General features: G+C 44.6%; 1 protein-coding gene across 1 annotated transcript in view; it reads right to left on the minus strand.

The window, feature by feature from the left end:
- Window positions 1–3,123: 3,123 nt before the first annotated feature.
- The window catches only part of LOC141147934 (serine protease 33-like), a gene marked incomplete at its 5' end in the record, with an annotated part of 82,082 nt that continues 65,300 nt past the window's right edge, over window positions 3,124–19,905 (minus strand). Inside the window, 2 exons of the mRNA XM_073635094.1 lie at window positions 3,124–3,151; window positions 4,484–4,664. Of these exons, the coding sequence (XP_073491195.1) occupies window positions 3,124–3,151; window positions 4,484–4,664 (209 nt within the window). The remainder of the gene's footprint in view (window positions 3,152–4,483; window positions 4,665–19,905) is intronic.

Genomic DNA, 19,905 nt, shown 5'->3' on the forward strand with positions numbered 1-19,905 from the left:
GATGTGTATTGGATATGTCGAAAAGAAGCTTTCCAGTGTGACCCAGGTCTTCCCCCCTTTATGGACCTTCCAATCTACCACTCTAGTTAGGTGGCAGGCCAGGTAATAAATGTAAAGATCGGATAGAGCAATTCCACCTTTAGTCTTGGGGCATGTCAGGCGAGTATATTTAATGCGTGGGATATTATTTTTCCAGATAAATGTTGTACAGGTCTTTTTATATGCCAAGAAGAATGAGGGAGGGCTATCATTTTTATTAGGGCCAAACGTCCAAACCATGAAACATTGAGATTGGCCCAGGTTTTCAGATCTGCCTGGATTTTTGACAGGGCCTTCAGGAAATTATGGTTGTAGAGATCAATTGTTTTCTTGATGATTTGGATGCCAAGATAGGTAATGGCTTCTCTTTTCCATCGAAAAGGGAAGGAGTTGTGGCAATGGAGAACTTCTTGGGAAGGCAAGGAAATGTTTAGGGCGTGGTGTAGTTGATTTTAAGATTTGACAAGAGACCAAATTGTTTAATGTCACTTAAGAGGTTGAGTAAAGATGTCCTAGGTGATTGAAATGACAATAAAATGTCATCCGCAAACGCGGCTACTTTAAATTCTTTATGGTTAATACAGATACCTTGGATGTTTGTATTGGCACGTAATCTGTTTAAAAGAGGTTCTAATGTCAGGATAAAAATCAGGGGGGATAACGGGTATCCTTGGCGGGTGCCATTTCTTATAGGAAAGGCGTTTGACAGGAGGCCATTGGTTTTTACCCTTGCCAGGGGGTTAGTATATAGAGCATTGATGTATGCGAGCATGCGGGTAGTCCCAGGCCACCCTGTCAAACGCATTCTCCACGTCAAGTGAGAGAAGGAATCCCCTGGCTCCCGTCGTGTTGAGCCAGTGTTGAATATTTAGGGTGCATATGGTGTTATCCCTGGCCTCTCTACCCGGGACAAAGCCCACTTGGTCAGGTGAGATGAGGCCAGGGACAAGGGGTGAAAGTCTGTTTGCTATCATCTTTGCGTAAAGTTTGATGTCCACATTGAGTAAAGAGATGGGCCTATAGTTAGACACTTGTGCGGGGTCCTTGCCATCTTTAGGAATGACTGCTATGTGAGCTTCTAACATGTTGCCTATGGGGGTATGTGGGTTCGATAGGGAGTTAAATGCTGTCAGCATCTTGGGAGAAAGGATATCAGAGAAACTCTTGTAGTAGATTAGAGGGAGACCGTCAGGGCCTGGGCTTTTACCCAATTTCATTTGTTTTATAGCAAGGTGCAGTTCCTCAATAGATAGTGGTTGTTCTAAGATCTCATTTTGTTGCAGGGTGAGTGGGTTTGGGGCCATATTGGGCAAGGAAATCTTTCATTTGTGACAGTCAGTAAAGTGTCTCAGAGGGCTCTGTGGTATTGCAAGGCAAATTGTAGAGTTTAGAATAGAAATTTTCAAAGTGCGTGGCTATATCTTCATTTTTAGTAAGGAGTGTGCCTTGGTTATCTCGGATGTGGTGAATTATAGAGAACATTTTGGCTGCTTGTATTGTGCGTGCCAGTAGTCTCCCACTTTTGTTGCCGTGTTTGTAAAACACTTTTTGTTGGAGAATATAACGGCGTCTAGTGCATTTCCCCAATTCATCTAACAGAGAGGAACGGGCGTGTAAAAGATCCTGCAGTGTAGATTGTGAGGTTGATTGTGTGCTGCTTCAAGTCTGTTGATTGTGTTGATAAGTGATGTAATCAATTCCTGGTGTCTTTTTTTAGCAGTTGCCGTCAAGGAAATAAGTTTCCCCCTTAAAGCACATTTATGTGCCTCCCAGAGTGTGATAGGTGAGATGTCTGGAGTAGAGTTTTCCTGAAAGTATAGACAAATTTGGAGTCTATTTGCCTTAGTGTTTCTGGATCTTTTAGAAGGGATGGATTCAACCTCCAAGTTTTAGTTATTTTTTTAGAGTCGGGGAAAGTAAGGGTCATCGTGATGGGGTGGTGGTCAGACAGGAACATGGGTTCTATTGTGGCTTGTGAAAGGAGTGCAAGGTCGGTCTGAGATAGAAATATGTAGTCTATTCTTGAGTAGTAGAAGACTACACTTCTATTGAAAATGAGTGAAATCACTTTTGCTTATCATTTCATGGACTCACCTCCAGAATATCTTGTACCCCAGCCGGTCACCCAGCACTCCGTACCACAAGGGAAGGTGGTGGTGGAAGATGGCAGACAGATTGGTTTGATGTACTGAGTATAGGTGACAGGTGTGGCCAGCCGTATCAGGGCGATGTCTCCAGGGCTTGTAGTGTCTATATAATTACCATTGACGATGATATTCCTTACATTGGCAATAACTGTATGAGAGCTGATCACACCCAGCTGGTACATGCCCAAATATACTTTATAATTCGATAGTTGGATAGGACTGCAGAAATAAAACAGAACATTATGTATAAATGAGGACCCATCTGTTGCAGAAGGCAGTACAATATCATTATTATCAATGACCTTCAGAATCTAATGAATGAAATACAACTTGTTCATAATTTGCTCTTTATGAATGGACTATATGTACACAAGCCCAAAAAAGTTCAAAAATAAAATATTAAAAGAGGCAGATAAAAAGATACAAAATAATGTAGCTCTATATTGATTAATATATCATTACATGCAATTTTTTTTTGGTTTTGTTTTATACATTTTTATTAAGTTAACAGAAAAGATGGTATGCAATTCTTGTATGTTTGAAAAGTATTTTACTCATATGTAAAATATAATCAATTCACAGATGATACACATATTCTGTTTGCATACATGAGCTCCATTTTTGAACTAAGTTTAATTGTATTAGAAATAAAGTATAAAGAAAAAGAGCTAAAAGAAAAAACAGGGGGGGGGGGGAGGGGTGATAATGAGTGGGTGATTGGGTAAGTAAGGGGTGGGGTGAGCTTGCTATCTTTTTGTTCTTATTTTTTTGTCTAGAAACAGGAGGGATCTATCGTAAAATTATAATTTTTATATTTATATATTTACTACTTTGTAGGCAGGGGATAGTTTGAATTGTATCCAGTCATACCAGGTTGAAGTAAATTTGGTAATTTGGAAATGCAATCAGTGTAAGCACCTGAATTACTATCAGCCTCTTACAGTCCCTCTACAGCAAAGCTCAGCCTAAGAAAAGGATAAACAGTACAAGGATCCAACACAATCATGGAGCATGTTGCTAGAGGAAGAGAGCAGAGTGACAGAGAGATGAGCCTATCACTGTGCTGCTTCTCCTTCACTGTCCAGTCACAGGCTGGAGGCAGGTTCAAGACAGCATAGGCTCAGAGGAGTTGGGTTGAACGATGATGGCCGTCATTCAACCTAGTCTAGTGGCAAAATTATTTTGGGAACATCTATGGATTTAAGGTGAGTATTGGAGCAAACTGCCTTTTATATCCTTTAACAGGCTATTACTTTTTTATTATTGTTTGCAAGAATTGAACTTTGAAAACAAATGTTTGCTTTCCCCTTTTTTTTTTTTACATATTTTGTATATTTTAGACTCACATGAGAAGTAAATAAAAATATATTTGGGGTATTATTATGCTATGTTCTTTTTAACATACTAGTCATGGTCAGATGTACTTTGTTGCTATCTGAGGTAACCAGAAGTAGACCAAGGTCAGCAGCAAGAGTAACAAAAAAAAAAAGTTTTGATGCAAATATCAAAACACAAAGGCTTAATTCGCAACCAGATTACCAGTAGGTGGCAGTACAGGACCAAGAGGTAGAACCATTATTGAAGGTCATGGTCACAATGAAACAGAGAGACAAGCAGAGGGACAGGATCTAGAAACTGGTAATCAGGTTACAGGTACACAGGCCGGATACACAAAATACAATACTGGCTGGCAAACTTCTGTATGCAGAATGAAACTTATAAGTGTTGCATCCTCCTTTGATTAGGGGCAGGTATCATTGAACCAGAGATACTGTGTGGCTTGAAGAACCACAATGAGATAAACGATTCCATGATTCAGGCTGAAGGTTCAGCACCCCAGAGACTTCAAATCTAGGCAGTGTTATGACAGTGACCCATTTATACTGCTGCTAGGACCCCCTCCTGCTGTCACGTAGACCTGGACCCTGCTTAGTTCTAGGCAAAGAGAAGTTTAAAGCACCCTTAATGATGTCTCAGATGTGCTTCTAAATATCCAAGTGGTAAACTATGAGTTTAGGGTATTGTATAGGCTACTCTTCACTTGTGTTTATCTATTCACAGTGAATAATCCTATGAACTCAATAGGGGTTCGCACTCATTAAGGGACTATTTGGTGATGTAAACCAATCACTCATGATCAATGAGGCACACTTGGCAGTTTTAAAGTGGACACTTTATAAAAGATGAACACTGGTTTAATAAACATGTCCATGTTTTGTTAGAAACATTTTTCCGAAAGCAGAATGATTGGTGCCTGATGGAAGAATTGGTTTATAAAGGTAACATGTTATACTCACTTGTGGATGCAATGTGCTGCCGTCATAACCCACTCCGGTGAGATCAGGGAGCCTCCACATAAATATTCTTTATTTGATTCTGTATCTATAACAGCGACCTGCCAGGGCCACGCCCCATCCAAGGAACTTGTACCACCAACTATCCGATTGGACACCAAGGGGGAACCGCACACTGAATAATCTGCAGATGACACAAGCAAAAATTTAAAAAAAATATTTTTCTTAGCTTTCATAATTAAATATATACATAAATAACACAAAAAATTGAAACTATATTAATTGATATGGCATCTTTCAGCAGATAAAAATCCTCAGGACTAATACTACGTAAGAGATTTTGATGACACAGGTTTCAGTCACATACGGTATATTCAACACCAAACCCAGCTAACTTTTATTTTATTTCAATGAATGTCCCCCAGGCAGTGTTTAAAATACAAAATGTAGCTCAGCCTGCAATACACACCTCCTCTCTGGTGTTGTCCCCCTCAGTAATTGCTTTTTTGTAAAAAAGATGTCCTCAGTCTTCTGATTTAATTGACACCCAACCTCATTTTATTAGAAGACCGAGATAAACTTGTGAATGGAGTGCATCACCATAGTACTTCATTCACAAGAAAAAAAATGCAGCGAGGGGTGCTAATGTTGTCATGTCTACATAAATAAAAACTGCCCAGGAGAAGACCTGAAGAGAAAGAGGACCCTTCACATCATGTGGTTGGCCTGAAGATACCCGAAAAGAGTAAGTTGAAAGAAAAAGAAATAATAGGATATTACTGGAAGGAAACTCCAGGGTGAAAAAGAGGTCCAGTTGGAGGGGTCCAGGAGTTAGACTTCAAGGTTACCATCACTGAAGTTGATTATACTCAACCATTTACTGTATGTAAAATTATGTCAAAAATATCTACCAACTAGAGGAAATAATCAAAAGAATCTTCTTTTTGAAGCTATATGAACGTTATCTGATTCATGGAAATGATCCTATTAATGTTAGGTAAGGTTTCCAGAAACATTATGTAACATTATGTAAAAAAGGCTCAGATCACAAAGCTACCACACCAGGAAAAGGATAGCTTTATACGTAAGGTGACAAAAGACAGATGTATAGTACATTTTTGGGGATTGACCGATGTTTTTTTCGGTGTCGATACAACACCAATATTTTGGCGCCGATACAACACCAATATTTTGGCGCCGATACAACACCAATATTTTGGCCACCTCTAAGGCCGATAGCCGTTATTGTGTACATTTATAAAAAAAAAAAATTACACTTTTTTTTATTTTTTATCACTGTTATTCCTGTCACAAGGAATGTAAACATCCCTTGTGACAGTAATAGGCAGTGACAGGTACTCTTTATGGAGGGATCGGGGGTCTATAAGACCCCAAATCCCTCCTCTGCACTTGAAAGTATTCAAAACGTCAAGATCAGCTTTTTTGAATACTTTATATTTTTTTAAAAACTGGTGGCAGTAATCTGGAAAGTGATGTCATGACTAGGGATGAGCCCGATGCTTGCCCCTTCGAAGAATTTAGAACATTATGGGACTTTCGTGGGAGATTTGAGCGCCCGCGGAACGCCCCATGACGCACTGCAAGATCGCAGTGCATTGGCAGCTGCTGATTGGCCAAAGCATCCACCTGACCTGCATGCTTTGGCCAATCACAGCACGCTCTGCTGTGAGAGCCATGATAGGCTCAGGGGGCTAAGTCCACGCCCCACACTATGTAAGGCTGCTTACATAGCGGACGTACATAGTGTAATTAATGAGAGCAGGAAAATGACATTTCTAAAAGGAAAAAATGTAATTTAAAACTGTTCGTTGCTGTAATGGATTGCCAATATACATAAAAATCATTGGAAAAAAACAGCGTGTGCCCCCCCCCCCCAGTCCATTACCAGGCCCTTCAGGTCTGTTATGGATATTAAGGGGAACCCTCCGGCAAAGTGTAAAAATAAAATGATGTGGGTGTCCCCCCTAAAATCCATACCAGGCCCTTCGGGTCTGGTATGGATTTTAAGAGGAACCCCATGCAAAAATGTAAAAAAAAAATGGAGTGGGAGTCCCCCCCAAACTTGTGCTAACACACGAACACCGTTAAAGTCTATAGGACACAAACATGAAAAATCAAAAGTGCTAATTTTAAAGGCTAATATGCAAGTTATTGTCATAAAAAGTGTTTGGGGACCCGAGTCCTGCCCCAGGGGACATGGATCAATGCAAAAAAAAGTTTTAAAAACTGACGTTTTTCCAGGAGAAGTGATTTTAATAATGCTTAAAGTGAAACAATAAGAATGAAATATTCCTTTAAATATCGTGTCTGGGGGGTGTAAAGTACAGGCATACCCCACTTTTAAGTACACAATGGGGTTTATTTACTAAAGCTGGAAAGTGCAAAATCAGGCTCACTTCTGCATAGAAACCAATGAGCTTCTAACCTCAGCTTGTTCAATCAAGCTTTGGTAATAAAACCTAGAAACTCATTTGTTTCTATGCAGATGTGAGCCTGATTTTGCACTTTCTAGCTTTGCAAAAAATGGCGTGCCCCCCCCCCCCGTCCATTACCAGGCCCTTTGGGTCTGGTAAGAATATCAACCCCGCGCCAAAATAAAATTTAAAAAAATGGCGTGGGGGTCCCCCCCAAAACCTGAACGGCCTGGTATGGATTTTAACCACTTAACAACCGTCCCATAGCCGAATGATGACTACAGGGCAGTTTCTTAACTCTGGGAGGGCGTACAGTGACGTCCTCCCACAATTCTGCTCTTGTGTGCCCCCTGGGGCGCGCACCCGAGAACATCCGTGACCGCTGGCTGATCACGGCAGTTTACCATGTGATCGCTCCGTCAAATGATGGAGAGATCACATGTAAACAAACCGGCATCATGTCATGACACCGGTTCCTCTCTCCCCTCCCCGATCGGTACAGAGGGGGAGGGATCGGATGGCAGCAGCGCTGTGGGCTGGATGTGTAGTGCCCACAGCGCTGCTCTGTGACATGTGCAGTCACATCAATGGATCCATCCATCCATGCTCAGCCATCCCTCCATGCTCAGCAATACCCTGCACTACTCTGCACTACTCTGCAATACTCTGCAATTCCCTGTGCAATACTGTGCAATACCCTGCAATACTCTGCAAAAACCTGCAATACTCTGTGCAATACTCTGCAATACCCTGTGCAATACCATGTGCAATACTCTGCAATACTGTGCAATACACTGCAATACCCCGCAATACCCCACAATACCCTGCAATACCCTGCAATACCCTGCAATACTCTGCAATACCCTGCAATACCCTGTAATACTCTGCAATACCCCGCAATACCCTGCAATACCCTGCAATACTCTGCAATACCCCGCAATACCCTGCAATACCCAGCAATACCCTGCAATACCCTGCAACACCCTGCAATACTCCGCAATACCCTGCAATACTCTGCAATACCCTGCAATGCCCAGCAATACCTTGTAATACTCTGCAATACTCCGCAATACCCAGCAATAACCTGCAATATGCTGCAATACCCCGCAATACCCTGCAATACCCTGCAATACTCCACAATACCCAGAAATACCCTGCAATACTCTGCAATACTCTGCAATACCCTGCAATACCCAGCAATATCCTGCAATACTCTGCAATACTCTGCAATACCCTGCAATACCCCACCATACCCAGCCATACTCTGCCATACCCAGTCATACCCGGCCATGCTCAGCCATACTCAGCTGTACTCGGCCTCTGTATGTGGCCAGGCTGTGGAACTCTCACACATGTGTTATCGCTGTACTCAGGAGGAGTAGGAGAATCTAATTTGGGGTGTCATTTTTGGTATGTACATGCTATGTGTTAGAAATATTGTATAAATGGACAACTTTGTGTTAAAAAAAAAAAAAAGTTTTAACCACTTCCCGCCCGCCGGCCGTCTCACGATGTTCTTGACTTTGTGCGGGGATATCTGAATGATGGGTGCAGCTACAGGCATCATTCAGATATCAGCTTTTTCAGCCAGTGATTCCTTACACCATAAGAATGATCATAGCGGCTGTTCCACTGTTTGATCACCCCCCCCTCCCGCCACCCTCTGGTGCTTCTACCGACTCACCGCTATGATCGAAGCCAGGATCTTTTTTTTTATTACTTCAGGCTTCCCAGCCTAGAGGTGAGATGTGGGGTCTTATTGACCCCATATTTCACTGTAAAGAGGACCTGTCATGCCGTATTCCTATTAGGGATGTTTACATTCCTTGTAATAGGAATAAAAGTGATCAAAAAATATTTTTTTGGGAAAAAAGTGTCAAACTAAAATAAATAAAGTAAAATGAACAATAAAAAAAAGAAAAAAGTTTAATTGCCCCTGTCCCCGTGTGCTTGCATACAGAAGCGAATGCATACGTAAGTCCCGCCCACATATAAAACAGTGTTCAAACCACACATGTGAGGTATCACTGCGATCGGTAGAGCAAAAGCAATAATTTTGGCCCTAGACCTCCTCTGTAACTCAAAACATGTAACCAGTAAAAAATTTTAAATCGTCGCCTAAGGGGATTTTTAAGTAGCGAAGTTTGGCACCATTCCACGAGAGTGTGCAATTTTGAAGGGTGACATGTTAGGTATCTATTTACTCTGCATAACTTCATCTTTCACATTATGTAAAAACATTGGGCTAACTTTACTGTTTTTTTTTTTTTTTCAATGCACAAAATAGTTTTTTTTCCAAAAAAAAGCGTTTGAAAAATTGCTGCGCAAATACCGTGCGAGATAAAAAGTTTGCAACGACTGCCATTGTATTCTCTAGGGTCTTTGCTAAAAAAACATATATAATGTTTTGGGGTTCTATGTAATTTTCTAGCAAATATATGATTATTTTTATATGTAGGAGAGAAATGTCAGAATTGGCCTGGGTGCTGCAGAATGCCTGAAGGTGCTCCCTGCATGTTGGGTCTCTGTATGTGGTCACGCTGTGTAAAAGTCTCACACATGTGGTATCCCCATACTGGGGAGTAATAATTTGTGGTATGCATATGCGGTGTGTGAGAAATGACCTGCTAATATGACAATATTGTGAAAAAGAAAAAAAAAAACCTTGATTTTGCAAAAAATTGTGGGAAAAAAATGACAACTTCAAAAAACTCATCATGCATCTTTCTAAATACATTGGAATGTCTTCTTTCCAAAAAGGGGTCATTTTGGGGGTATTTGTACTTTTCTGGCATGTTAGGGTCTCAAGAAATTAGATAGGCCGTCAGTAATTCAGGTGTGATCAATTTTCAGATATTGGCACTATAGCTTTTGGACTCTTTCACAAAGACCAAATAATATACACTAATTTGTACTTATTTTTACCAAAGATATGTAGCAGTATAAATTTTGAGAAAAATTTATGACGAAAAATGACTACTGTATATACTCAAGTATAAGTCGAATTTTTCAGCACATTTTTTTGTGCTGAAAGTGCCCCCCTCGACTTATACTCGAGTCAAGCACTTTTCTGCAGCAAAAAATTTCATTTTCCGAACCGACTTTGGGGCCCCATATCTCAGGGCCACTTAGTGCTAGGAACCCCAATTTTGGTATGCAAACACAGTGGAACTGGTCCCACAACATATCCAAAGATGAAGTTCCTAGCACTAAGTGGCCCCGAGATACGGGGCCCCAAAATCGGTTCGGAAAATGTCATTCTCTGCTGAAGAAAAGTGCTTGACATTTTCTGAACCGACTTTGGGGCCCCATATCGCAGGGCTACTTGGTGCTAGGAACCCCAAATTTGGTGTGCAAACCCATTGGAACTGGTACCATAACATATCCAAAGCTGGGGTTCCTAGCACTAAGTGGCCCTGAGATACGGGGCCCCAAACCCGATTCGGAAAATGTCATTTTCTGCTGCAGAAAAGTGCTTGACATTTTCTGAACTGATTTTTGGGGCCCTGTATCTCGGGGCCACTTGGTGCTAGAAACCCCAGCTTTGGAAATTTTATGTTGCTAGTTCCACTGGGTTTGCACACCAAATTTGGGGTTCCTAGCACTAAGTGGCCCCAAGATACAGGGCCCCAAATTTGGTCAACTGTGTCCATCTGCAGCAATGTCATTTCAGGACCCTTTGGGTTCAGAGACCCCAAATTTTGGCTGCAGCTAGGGGGCATCTAGGAACCCTTAACTACCGAGTTTGAAGTTCAGGGGACCTATGGCTGCAAATGGGCACAGTGAGGCATGCAAATGGGCACAGTGATGCTGCAAATGGGCATTGTTGACCCTCTTTTCCACTTACAGTAGCTGTGCATTTCTCACCCTCGTCTTATACTCGGGTCAATAAGTTTTTCCCATTTTTTTTTGTAGTAAATTAGGGCCTCGACTTATACTCGGAACGACTTATACTCGAGTATATACGGTAATTTGCTAAATTTTATAACCAAAACAAAGAAAAATCAATTTTTTTACCAAATTTTCAGTCTCTTTTTTGTTATAGCGCAAAAAATAAAAAACCCAGCGGTGATTAAATACCACCAAAAGAAATCTCTATTTGTGTGAAAAAAAGGACAAAAATTTCATAAAGGTACAGTGTTGCATGACTGAGTAGTTGTCATTCAAATTGTGAGAGCACCGAAAGCTGAAAATTGGTCTGGTTATTAAGGGGGTTTAAGTGCCCCGTGGTCAAGTGGTTAAGGAGAACCCCGTGCCAAAATTTTAAAAATTGGGGTGGAGGTCCCCCCCGAAATCCATACCAGACCCTTATCGGAGCACGCAACCTGGGCAAGCTGCAGGAAAAGGGGGGCGAGAGAGTGCCCCCCTCCTGAACCATACCAGGCCACATGCCCTCAACATGGGAAGGGTGCATTGGGGTCCCCCCCCAAAACACCTTATCCCCATGTTGATGGGGACAAGGGCCTCTTCCCCACAACCCTTGCCCAGCTGTTGTGGTGGTCGGCGGGAAACGGCTTTATCGGACAAGGGGGCCCCCAGATCCCGCCCCCCCCATGTGAATGGGTATCGGGTACATTGTACCCCTACTCATTCCCCAAAAAAAGTGTCAAAAAAGTTAAAATGACAGGAGACAGTTTTGGACAATTCCTTTATTAAAAAAAAAAAAAATGTCCATCCATCTTCAATCACAGCATCCAACGGTCCTGAGACCGTGACATCACATGCTATATAACAGCTGTCATCGCAAAAAGGCTGCAGTGGCAGGGACGCCTCCCATGTGGGCAGAGTTCAGTTTTTGTTTTTTTTTCGGTCTGTCGGCGCTGTGATGGAAGATGGACCTGAAGGGCCTGGTATGGATTTTGGGGAGGGGGAACCCACACCGTTTTTTTTCAATGATTTTTATCTATATTACCGGGATCCGACAATACATTACAGCCGCAAGCAGTTTTAAAGCAGTTTTTTCCTTTCGAAATGTCGTTTTGCTGTGGTACTGTTATAAACACAGGAAAAATTCGCTATTTTACACACTCCAGGCACGATATTTAAAGGAATATTTCATTTTTATTGGGTCCTGGGGCAGGACCCAGATCCCCAAACACTTCTTATGACAATAACTTGCATATAAGCCTTTAAAATTAGCACTTTTGATTTTTCATGTTTGTGTCCCATTAATTACTTTAATGGTGTTCGTACAAATATTTTGCCTGTTCGCATGTTCTGCTGCAAACCGAACCAGGGGGGTGTTCAGCTCATCCCTGGTCATGACATTGCTTCCGGATTACTAGCTCCAAGACCCGAACTAAGCATCGGCTATGTTCGGGTCTTTGGCCAGCCGGCGGACGTGCCGGCTAGTTGCTCGGGCCTCATTTTATGTATTTTACAGATTTTTTAAAATTCAAAACATATGAAATCGATAAATTTAGAATCGAGAATTTTAGATTCTTTATCGATTCGAATGCGGCAGCTGAAATGTTTACATTTAAAAAGTGTATTTTGATTTCTGAACCTACTGTTAAATCAATGTCAAAATTAATACAATTGTTTTATTTCACAAGTACTTATGTAAAATAGGCATATTTTGGACACCACTACCATAATGCAATGCATATCCCTTGGCCCTTACACATTATATAAGGCCATATGTGGCAGACAGAGTGGAGAGAGGGGAGAGATGAGAAGGGAGAGAGGGGAGAGAGGAGAAGGGAGAGAGGGGAGAGAGGAGAAGGGAGAGAGGGGAGAGAGGAGAAGGGAGAGAGGGGGAGAGGAGAGAGGAGAAAGAGAGGAGAGAGAGGAGAGAGGGGAGAGAGAGGGGGGAGAGAGGGGAGGGGAGAGAGGAGAAAGAGAAGAAAAAGGAGAGAGGGGAAAGGGAAGAGGGGAGAGAGAAGAGATGGTAAGAGAGAGGAGAGAGAGGAGGGGAGAGAGAGGGGAGGGGTGGGAGAGGAGAGAGAGAGGGGAGGGGTGGGAGAGAGAGGGGAGAGAGGGAGAGAGAGGAGAGGAGAGAGAGAGAGAGAGAGAGAGAGAGAGAGAGAGAAAGAGAGAACAGGGGAGAGGTGAGGAGAGGAGAGGAGAGGAGAGGAGAGGAGAGGAGAGAAGAGGGGAGAGAGAGGAGAGGGGAGAGGGGAGAGAGAGAAGAGAGGAGAGAGAGGAGAGGAGAGAGAGGGGGAGAGAGGGGAGAGAGAGGGGGAGAGGGAGAGGGGGGAGAGAGAGAGAGAGAGGAGAGGGGAGAGAGAGAGGAGAGAGAGGAGGGGAGAGGGAAGGGGAGAGATGGGAGAGGAGAGAGGAGAGAGAGGAGAGGAGAGAGAGAGGGGAGAGAGAGGAGATGAGAGAGACGAGGGGGGAGAGAGAGAGAGAGAGAGGAGAGGGGAGAGAGGAGAGGGGAGAGAGAGAGGAGAGGGGAGAGAGAGAGGAGAGGGAAGAGGAGAGAGAAGAGGAGAGAGGAGAGAGAGGAGAGGAGAGACTGTTATTTGAGGTTTTGTTTAGGTGAGATTGATTGCTGGATTTTCTTTATTGTGCTTTCAGGATGTCTGTTGTGGAGAAGGTGGTTGTGTGTGAGGGTGAGTATGTTATTATTGTACATCGAGAAGATGATACTTCTGGTCAGGCCTTTTTTTTAGCGGGAACGTGGGGCAATGCAGTTCTGCCACCCCCAGCACTAACTGTATGTAATGGCAAGAAAAGCTGGGGTGTGCTGCCGGGTCTATTGATTGGGGGATCTATTCTAGTTGGAGGGGGTCTATTTTTGCAGGGGGGGGTCTTTTGTTGCTGAGGAGGTCTAATGTTGCTGGTGGGGGACCTATTGTTGCTGAGGGTGGGTCTTATATTGCTGGGGGGGTTAGATGTTGCTGGGAGAGATCTACTGTTGAGGGAGGTATCTATTGCTATCGGGCTGACAGAGAGTTTGTTGATGCTGTCTGCAGGGAGATCTGTTGTTGCTGCCGATAGTCTATTGTTAGTAGAGGGGAAATTTTGTTGCGTATGGTCCATTGTTGTTAGGGGATCTATTGTTGCTGGCGTGGGGCCCTGTTGTTACTGGCTGCAGGAGATCTATTTTACTGCTTTTCTTGCTATTGTTACCAATTTCCATACATATTACTGAGCACCACAAAATTATATGTGGTTATGTATTCTTTGAAAGGGGCGGTACTGGGAGGTGGGTAAGGAGAGGAACCAAGGAATAGGGCTCGGAGGTGGGTAGGGGTGGAGACAAGGGGTGACTCGGAAAGGGGGAGTTCCTACACCTATTCTCTGAGAAAAAAACCCTGCTGCTGGTGGTGCTGCATCTGAATGTGAGTCAAGATTAGATTGAACCTACGTAAAGTTAGAGGTATCCAAGTCACAAAATCTCCACACATAGTATTATTACATTTTCCTATAGAAAAGGCTTCTAGGAATGTAGGGCGATTGATTCACTTCATATTCCTAGGGGCTAAACTTATCAAAGCTAGAGCCTGGAAGCAACTCTTTGTCTCCTTTATCATGACTAGGGGTGAGCCGAACACCCCCCGGCTCGGTTCTCACCAGAACCTGTTATACGGACCGAAAATTTGCGCAAACTTTAGAACCCCATTGAAGTCCATGGGACTGGAACATTTAAAATCAAAAGTGATAATTTTAAAGGCTAATTTGCATGGTATTGTCCTAAAAAGGGTTTGGGGACCCGGGTCCTGCCCCAGGGGACATGTATCAATGCAAAAAAAAGTTTTAAAAACGGCCGTTTTTTCAGGAGCAGTGATTTTAATGATGCTTAAAGTAAAAAAAAAAAAAAAAAAAGTGAAATATTCCTTTAAATATCGTACCTGGGGGGTGTCTATAGTATGCCTGTAAAGTGACGCGTGTTTCCCGTGTTTAGAACAGTCCCTGCAGCAAATGTCATTTTTAAAGGAAAAAATCTCATTTAAAACTGCTTGCGGGTTTAATGTAATGTCGGGTCCTGGCAATATGGATGAAAATCAGTGAGACAAACGGCATGGGTACCCCCCAGTCCATTACCAGGCCCTTTGGGTCTTGTATGGATATTAAGGGGAACCCCGCACCCAAATTAAAATAAGGAAAGGCGTGGGGCCCCCAGGCCCTATATACTCTGAACAGCAGTGTACAGGCGGTGCAAACAAGACAGGGACTGCAGGTTTGTGGTTAAGTAGAATCTGTTTGTAATTTTGAACTGGTACATTTTTAAAGTGTAGCTCCAGCCAAAAAATCTATTTGAAGCTTTTTGGAAAACATAGGGAAGGGTTATCACCCCTGTGACATTTGTTTTGATGTCTGTGCACCTCTTCAGAAGATTTCACCTCACTTTCTGTCCCAATGACAAATGTTTTTTGACAATTTGTTTTTTTTAGTGAAACAAGGATTGTTGATAAAGCATCAATGGAGAGGAGAAACGTTTTTCCCATATTAACTCTTATGGGGCGTACACACGGTCGGACTTTTCAGCTACAAAAGTCCGACAGCCTGTCCGACAGACTTTCGACGGACTTTTGGCGGACTTTCGACGGACTTGCGGCGGACTTTCTAACGAACAGACTTGCCTACACACGATCACACAAAAGTCTGTCGAATTCTTACGTGATGACGTACACCGGACTAAAATAAGGAAGTTCATAGCCAGTAGCCAATAGCTGCCCTAGCGTGGGTTTTTGTCCGTCGGACTAGCATACAGACGAGTGGATTTTTCGACCGGACTCGAGTCCGTCAGAAAGATTTGAAGCATGTTTCAAATCTAAAGTACGTCGGATTTGAGGCTAAAAAAGTCCGTTGAAAGTCCGGAGAAGCCCACACACGATCGGATTACCAGCCAGCTTTAGTCCGTCAGCGTCCGTTGGACTTTTGTAGACGAAAAGTCCGACCGTGTGTACGCGGCTTTATGGGAGAGAATTTCCCTTCCTAGGGGTAGATTTCATCTCACTTTCTGTTGTCTCCTTCCGTTTGCAAGTAGGATTTGTTTGTAAGTTGGATGTTTGAAAGTAGGGGCCTGCCCTATATACTATGCAGAAATTGGGGCCTTAGGTGTTCGTGTTGCCACAACACTGTAAGCCCTCACAGCTACTCTTGGTGGGCGCAGGAACGGGCTCTGGTGTGAAATATTAGATCAAGAATTGTAATTACATGCCCCTGTTGAACAGGTTCAGAAAAACTGGGCCTTTGGTGGTGGTGGTGGTGGTGGTGCTGGTGCCACAACACTGTAAGTCCTCACAGTTACTCTTGGTGGGCGAAGAAAAGGGCCCTGCTGTGAAATATTAGATCAAGAATTGTAATTACATGCACCTGTTGAACAGGGGCAGAAAAATTGGGTCTTTGGTGGTGGTGGTGCTGGTGGTGGTGCTGGTGCCACAGCACTGTAAGTCCTCACAGTTACTCTTGGTGGGTGCAGAAACGAGCCCTGCTGTGAAATATTAGATCAAGAAATGTAATTACATGTCCTTGTTGAACAGGGGCAGAAAAACTGGGCCTTAGGCACTGGTTCCACAACACTGCAATCCTTCACAGATACTCTAGCTGGAGCGCAGGAATGAGCCCTCCTGCAAAATATTGCATCAAAAATTGTAATTACACGCCCCTGTTAAACAGGGGCTAGAAAATTGGGCCTTAGGCACTGGTGCCACAACACTGCAACCCCTCACAGATACTCTAGTTGGAGCGCAGGAACAAGCCCCGCTGCAAAGTATTGCATCAAAAATTGTAATTACACACCCCTGTTAAACAGAGGCTGAAAAATTGGGCCTTAGGCACTGGTGGCGGTGCCACAACACTGCAACCCCTCACAAATACTCTAGTTGAGCGCAGCAACGAACCCTCCTTGCAAAATATTGCATCAAAAATTGTAATTACACGCCCCTGTTAAACAGGGGCTGAAAAATTGGGCCTTAGCCACTGGTGGCGGCACCCAGAACTAAAAATATTCTTACAAGCTATCAGCATGATCATTGAGGAGGAAGAGGATAGTCACTCAGCATAACAGGATAGTCACTCAGCATCAGCATTGGCAGTCTTGAAGGGATCTGACATTTAAAAAAAAAATATTCAGTTACATCAGCATCAGGTGCTTGGTAGCTGGTGGTGATCTAAAACTAATTCATTTTTTTTAAGGATCATGCGATCGACCGAGTCGGTGGACAGGTGCACCCTGTGATCAGTTACAAAGCCTACAGCAGCACTGAATGTGCGTTTCGAAAGAACGCTGGATGCAGAACAGGCCAGTAGCTCAATTGCATACTGTGCAAGCTCTGGCCAGTGATCCATCCTCAAGACCCAGTAACCCAGAGGATTTTCCGTTGGAAAGGTGTCCAAGTCAGATCTTGCCCCTAGTTATTCCTGCACCATGTAAAACAGACGCTTTCGATGGTTGCTGGAACCGATCATACCTTGGGGCTGCGGACTAAAAAATTGTCTGAACGCATCGGTCAGAAGGCCACCTTCTCCACCGCTCCTTTGACTGACCGAACCCTCAGCGACATGTTGTCCAGGAACAGGAGTTTGTAACCTCCCAGTCTCTGGGAACGCGTTGCACAGACCTTTCTGCAAGGCCTCCCGAAGATGTTTCATCCTCTGCTCCCTCTGCGAAGGCAAGATAAGGTCCGCAACCTTACCCTTGTAATGTGGATCAAGGAGGGTTGCCAGCCAGTATTGATCCCTCTCCTTGATACCATGAATACGAGGATCCTTCCGCAGGCTTTGCAGGATCAGGGAGGCCATGCAGTGTAGGTTTGCTGAGGCATTCGGTCCGGAGTCCTCGGGGTCACTAAGGACGACATGATCCGCAGCCACCTCCTCCCATCCACATACAAGTCCATGGGTTTCTTGGGACTGTAAATGATCCCTTAAAGACTGCTGCTGATGCTGAGTGCCAGGCTCCACCTCCATGCCGACACAATCCCCCTCCTCCTCCTCCTCCTCCTCTTCCTGTGTGATCTGCGGGCACGCAGGAACACTGTCTGCATAAAGGGGGCCTTGGGAGCTAAGGAAGTCCTCCTCTTCCTGCCTCTGTTCTGCCTCAAGTGCCCTGTCCATTATTCCACACAGCGTATGTTCCAACAGGTGGACAAGAGGGACAGTGTCACTGATGCATGCACTGTCACTGCTCACCATTCTCATGGCCTCCTCAAATGGTGACAGGACAGTGCATGCATCCCTGAACATGGCCCACTAGTGTGGGGAAAAAAAACAAGCTCCCCTGGCCCTGTCCTGGTGCCATAGTCGCACAGATACTCATTGATGGCCCTCTGCTGCGTGTGCAGCCGCTGCAGCATGGCCAACGTTGAGTTCCACCTGGTGGGCATGTCACAGATTAGGCAGTTCTTAGGCAGGGTAAATTCCTTTTGGAGGTGAGCCAGCTGAGCACTGGCATTATATGACCTGCAGAGATGCACACAGACTTTCCTAGCCTGCCTCAGGACATCCTAAAAGCCCGGGTACCTGCCCAAGAACCATTGCACCACCAAGTTAAGGACGTGAGCCAAACAGGACACATGGGTCAGTTGTCCCTGTCCGAGGGCGGAGAGGAGGTTGGTGCCATTGTTGCAAACCACCATACCTGCCTTAAGTTGGCGTGGCGTCAACCACCTCTGAACCTGCCCCTGCAGAGCTGACAGAATCTCTGTCCCAGTGTGGCTCCTGTCCTTAAGCACATCAGCTCAAGCACCGCATGGCATCTTTTTGCCTGCGTGCTTGAGTGTCCCCTTGAACACCTACGGAGCACGGCTGGTTCCGAAGACAAATCAGCACAGGAAGAGGCCATGGAGAAAGAAGAAGAGGAGGGGGTGGAGGAGAGAGGTGTGGCAGAATCACCTCTAGTAGAATTTTGGAGGCGTGGTGGCGGAACAACCTCCAACGCAACTGCACGCTGTCCTGCATCCTTCCCAGCTGCCAGAAGAGTCACCCAGTGCACGGTGAAAGATAGGTAACGTCGCTTTCCATGCCTGCTGGACCATGAGTCAGTGGTAATATGCACCTTACTGCTGACCGCCCTGTCCATTAAGGTCAAGACATTGCCTTCCACATGCCGGTAGAGAGCCGGAATCGCCTTCCATGAGAAAAAGTGGCTTTTGGGAACCTGTCACTGAGGAACCGCACATTCCACAAACTTACAAAAGGGGGCAGAGTCTACCAACTGAAAATTTGGTAGCAATTTAGCCAAGCTAGCATTCAACTGCTGGGCATGTGGATGGCTGGGAGTGAACTTCTTTCGGCGGTGCAGCAGCTGGGGCAGGGAAATTTGCCTGGTACAATCTGACATTGGTGTACCGATAGCAGATTGCCCCCACGTACTTAGCTGTGACACACCTAATTCTACACCTTCACACCTTCATTCCTCTCAGTGAAGGTCTCAGAGAGGACTGAAGGTATAGTGGGGTTGGAGATCCCAGCTAATGAGGAGCAATGTGAGGTCCCCCTTGTTGTGGGTCTTTTAGGTACGCTTGCCAACGAACTGCATGGCAGGTCGACATATGTCTGGTCAAGCATGTGGTGCCCAAGCGGGTGATGTTTTGGCCACGTGAGATATACTTGAGGCATATGTTGCAAATAGCAGCAGTGGGATCTGATGCACTCATCTCAAAAAAGGCCCACACCAAAGAACTTTTGGAATAACACACAGAGACAGCAGCGCCCTGCACATGTGGAGCTCTGCGGTGTTATGCAGTCGGTGTGCTGCCCTTAAGCTGGCCCCTGGAGGGCATCCTGCCTCGTTGGTGATGTGATTCCTCCTCCTCCCTCCTATCAGGCATCCATGTGGAGTCAGTGACCTCATCATCCCCTCCCTCCTCATCACTGGAGCAAAGCTGGCAATATGCTGCAGCTGGGGGAACATGACTGCCAGATTGCTGTCCTTCTTGGGCACCCCCTCTCTCTGGGCTCACGTTACTGCCTTCCTCTAGCTGGGTACCATCATCAGAGCCTTCAAAACGCTGGGCATCCTCCTGGAGCATGTACCCAACACTGTGGTCAAACAGTTCGGGGGACTCCTCAGGAGGACATGGTGGGGCTAGGGAAGGA

This window comes from Aquarana catesbeiana, linkage group LG06, assembly GCF_042186555.1.
Source record: "Aquarana catesbeiana isolate 2022-GZ linkage group LG06, ASM4218655v1, whole genome shotgun sequence".
Lineage (NCBI taxonomy): Eukaryota > Metazoa > Chordata > Amphibia > Anura > Ranidae > Aquarana > Aquarana catesbeiana.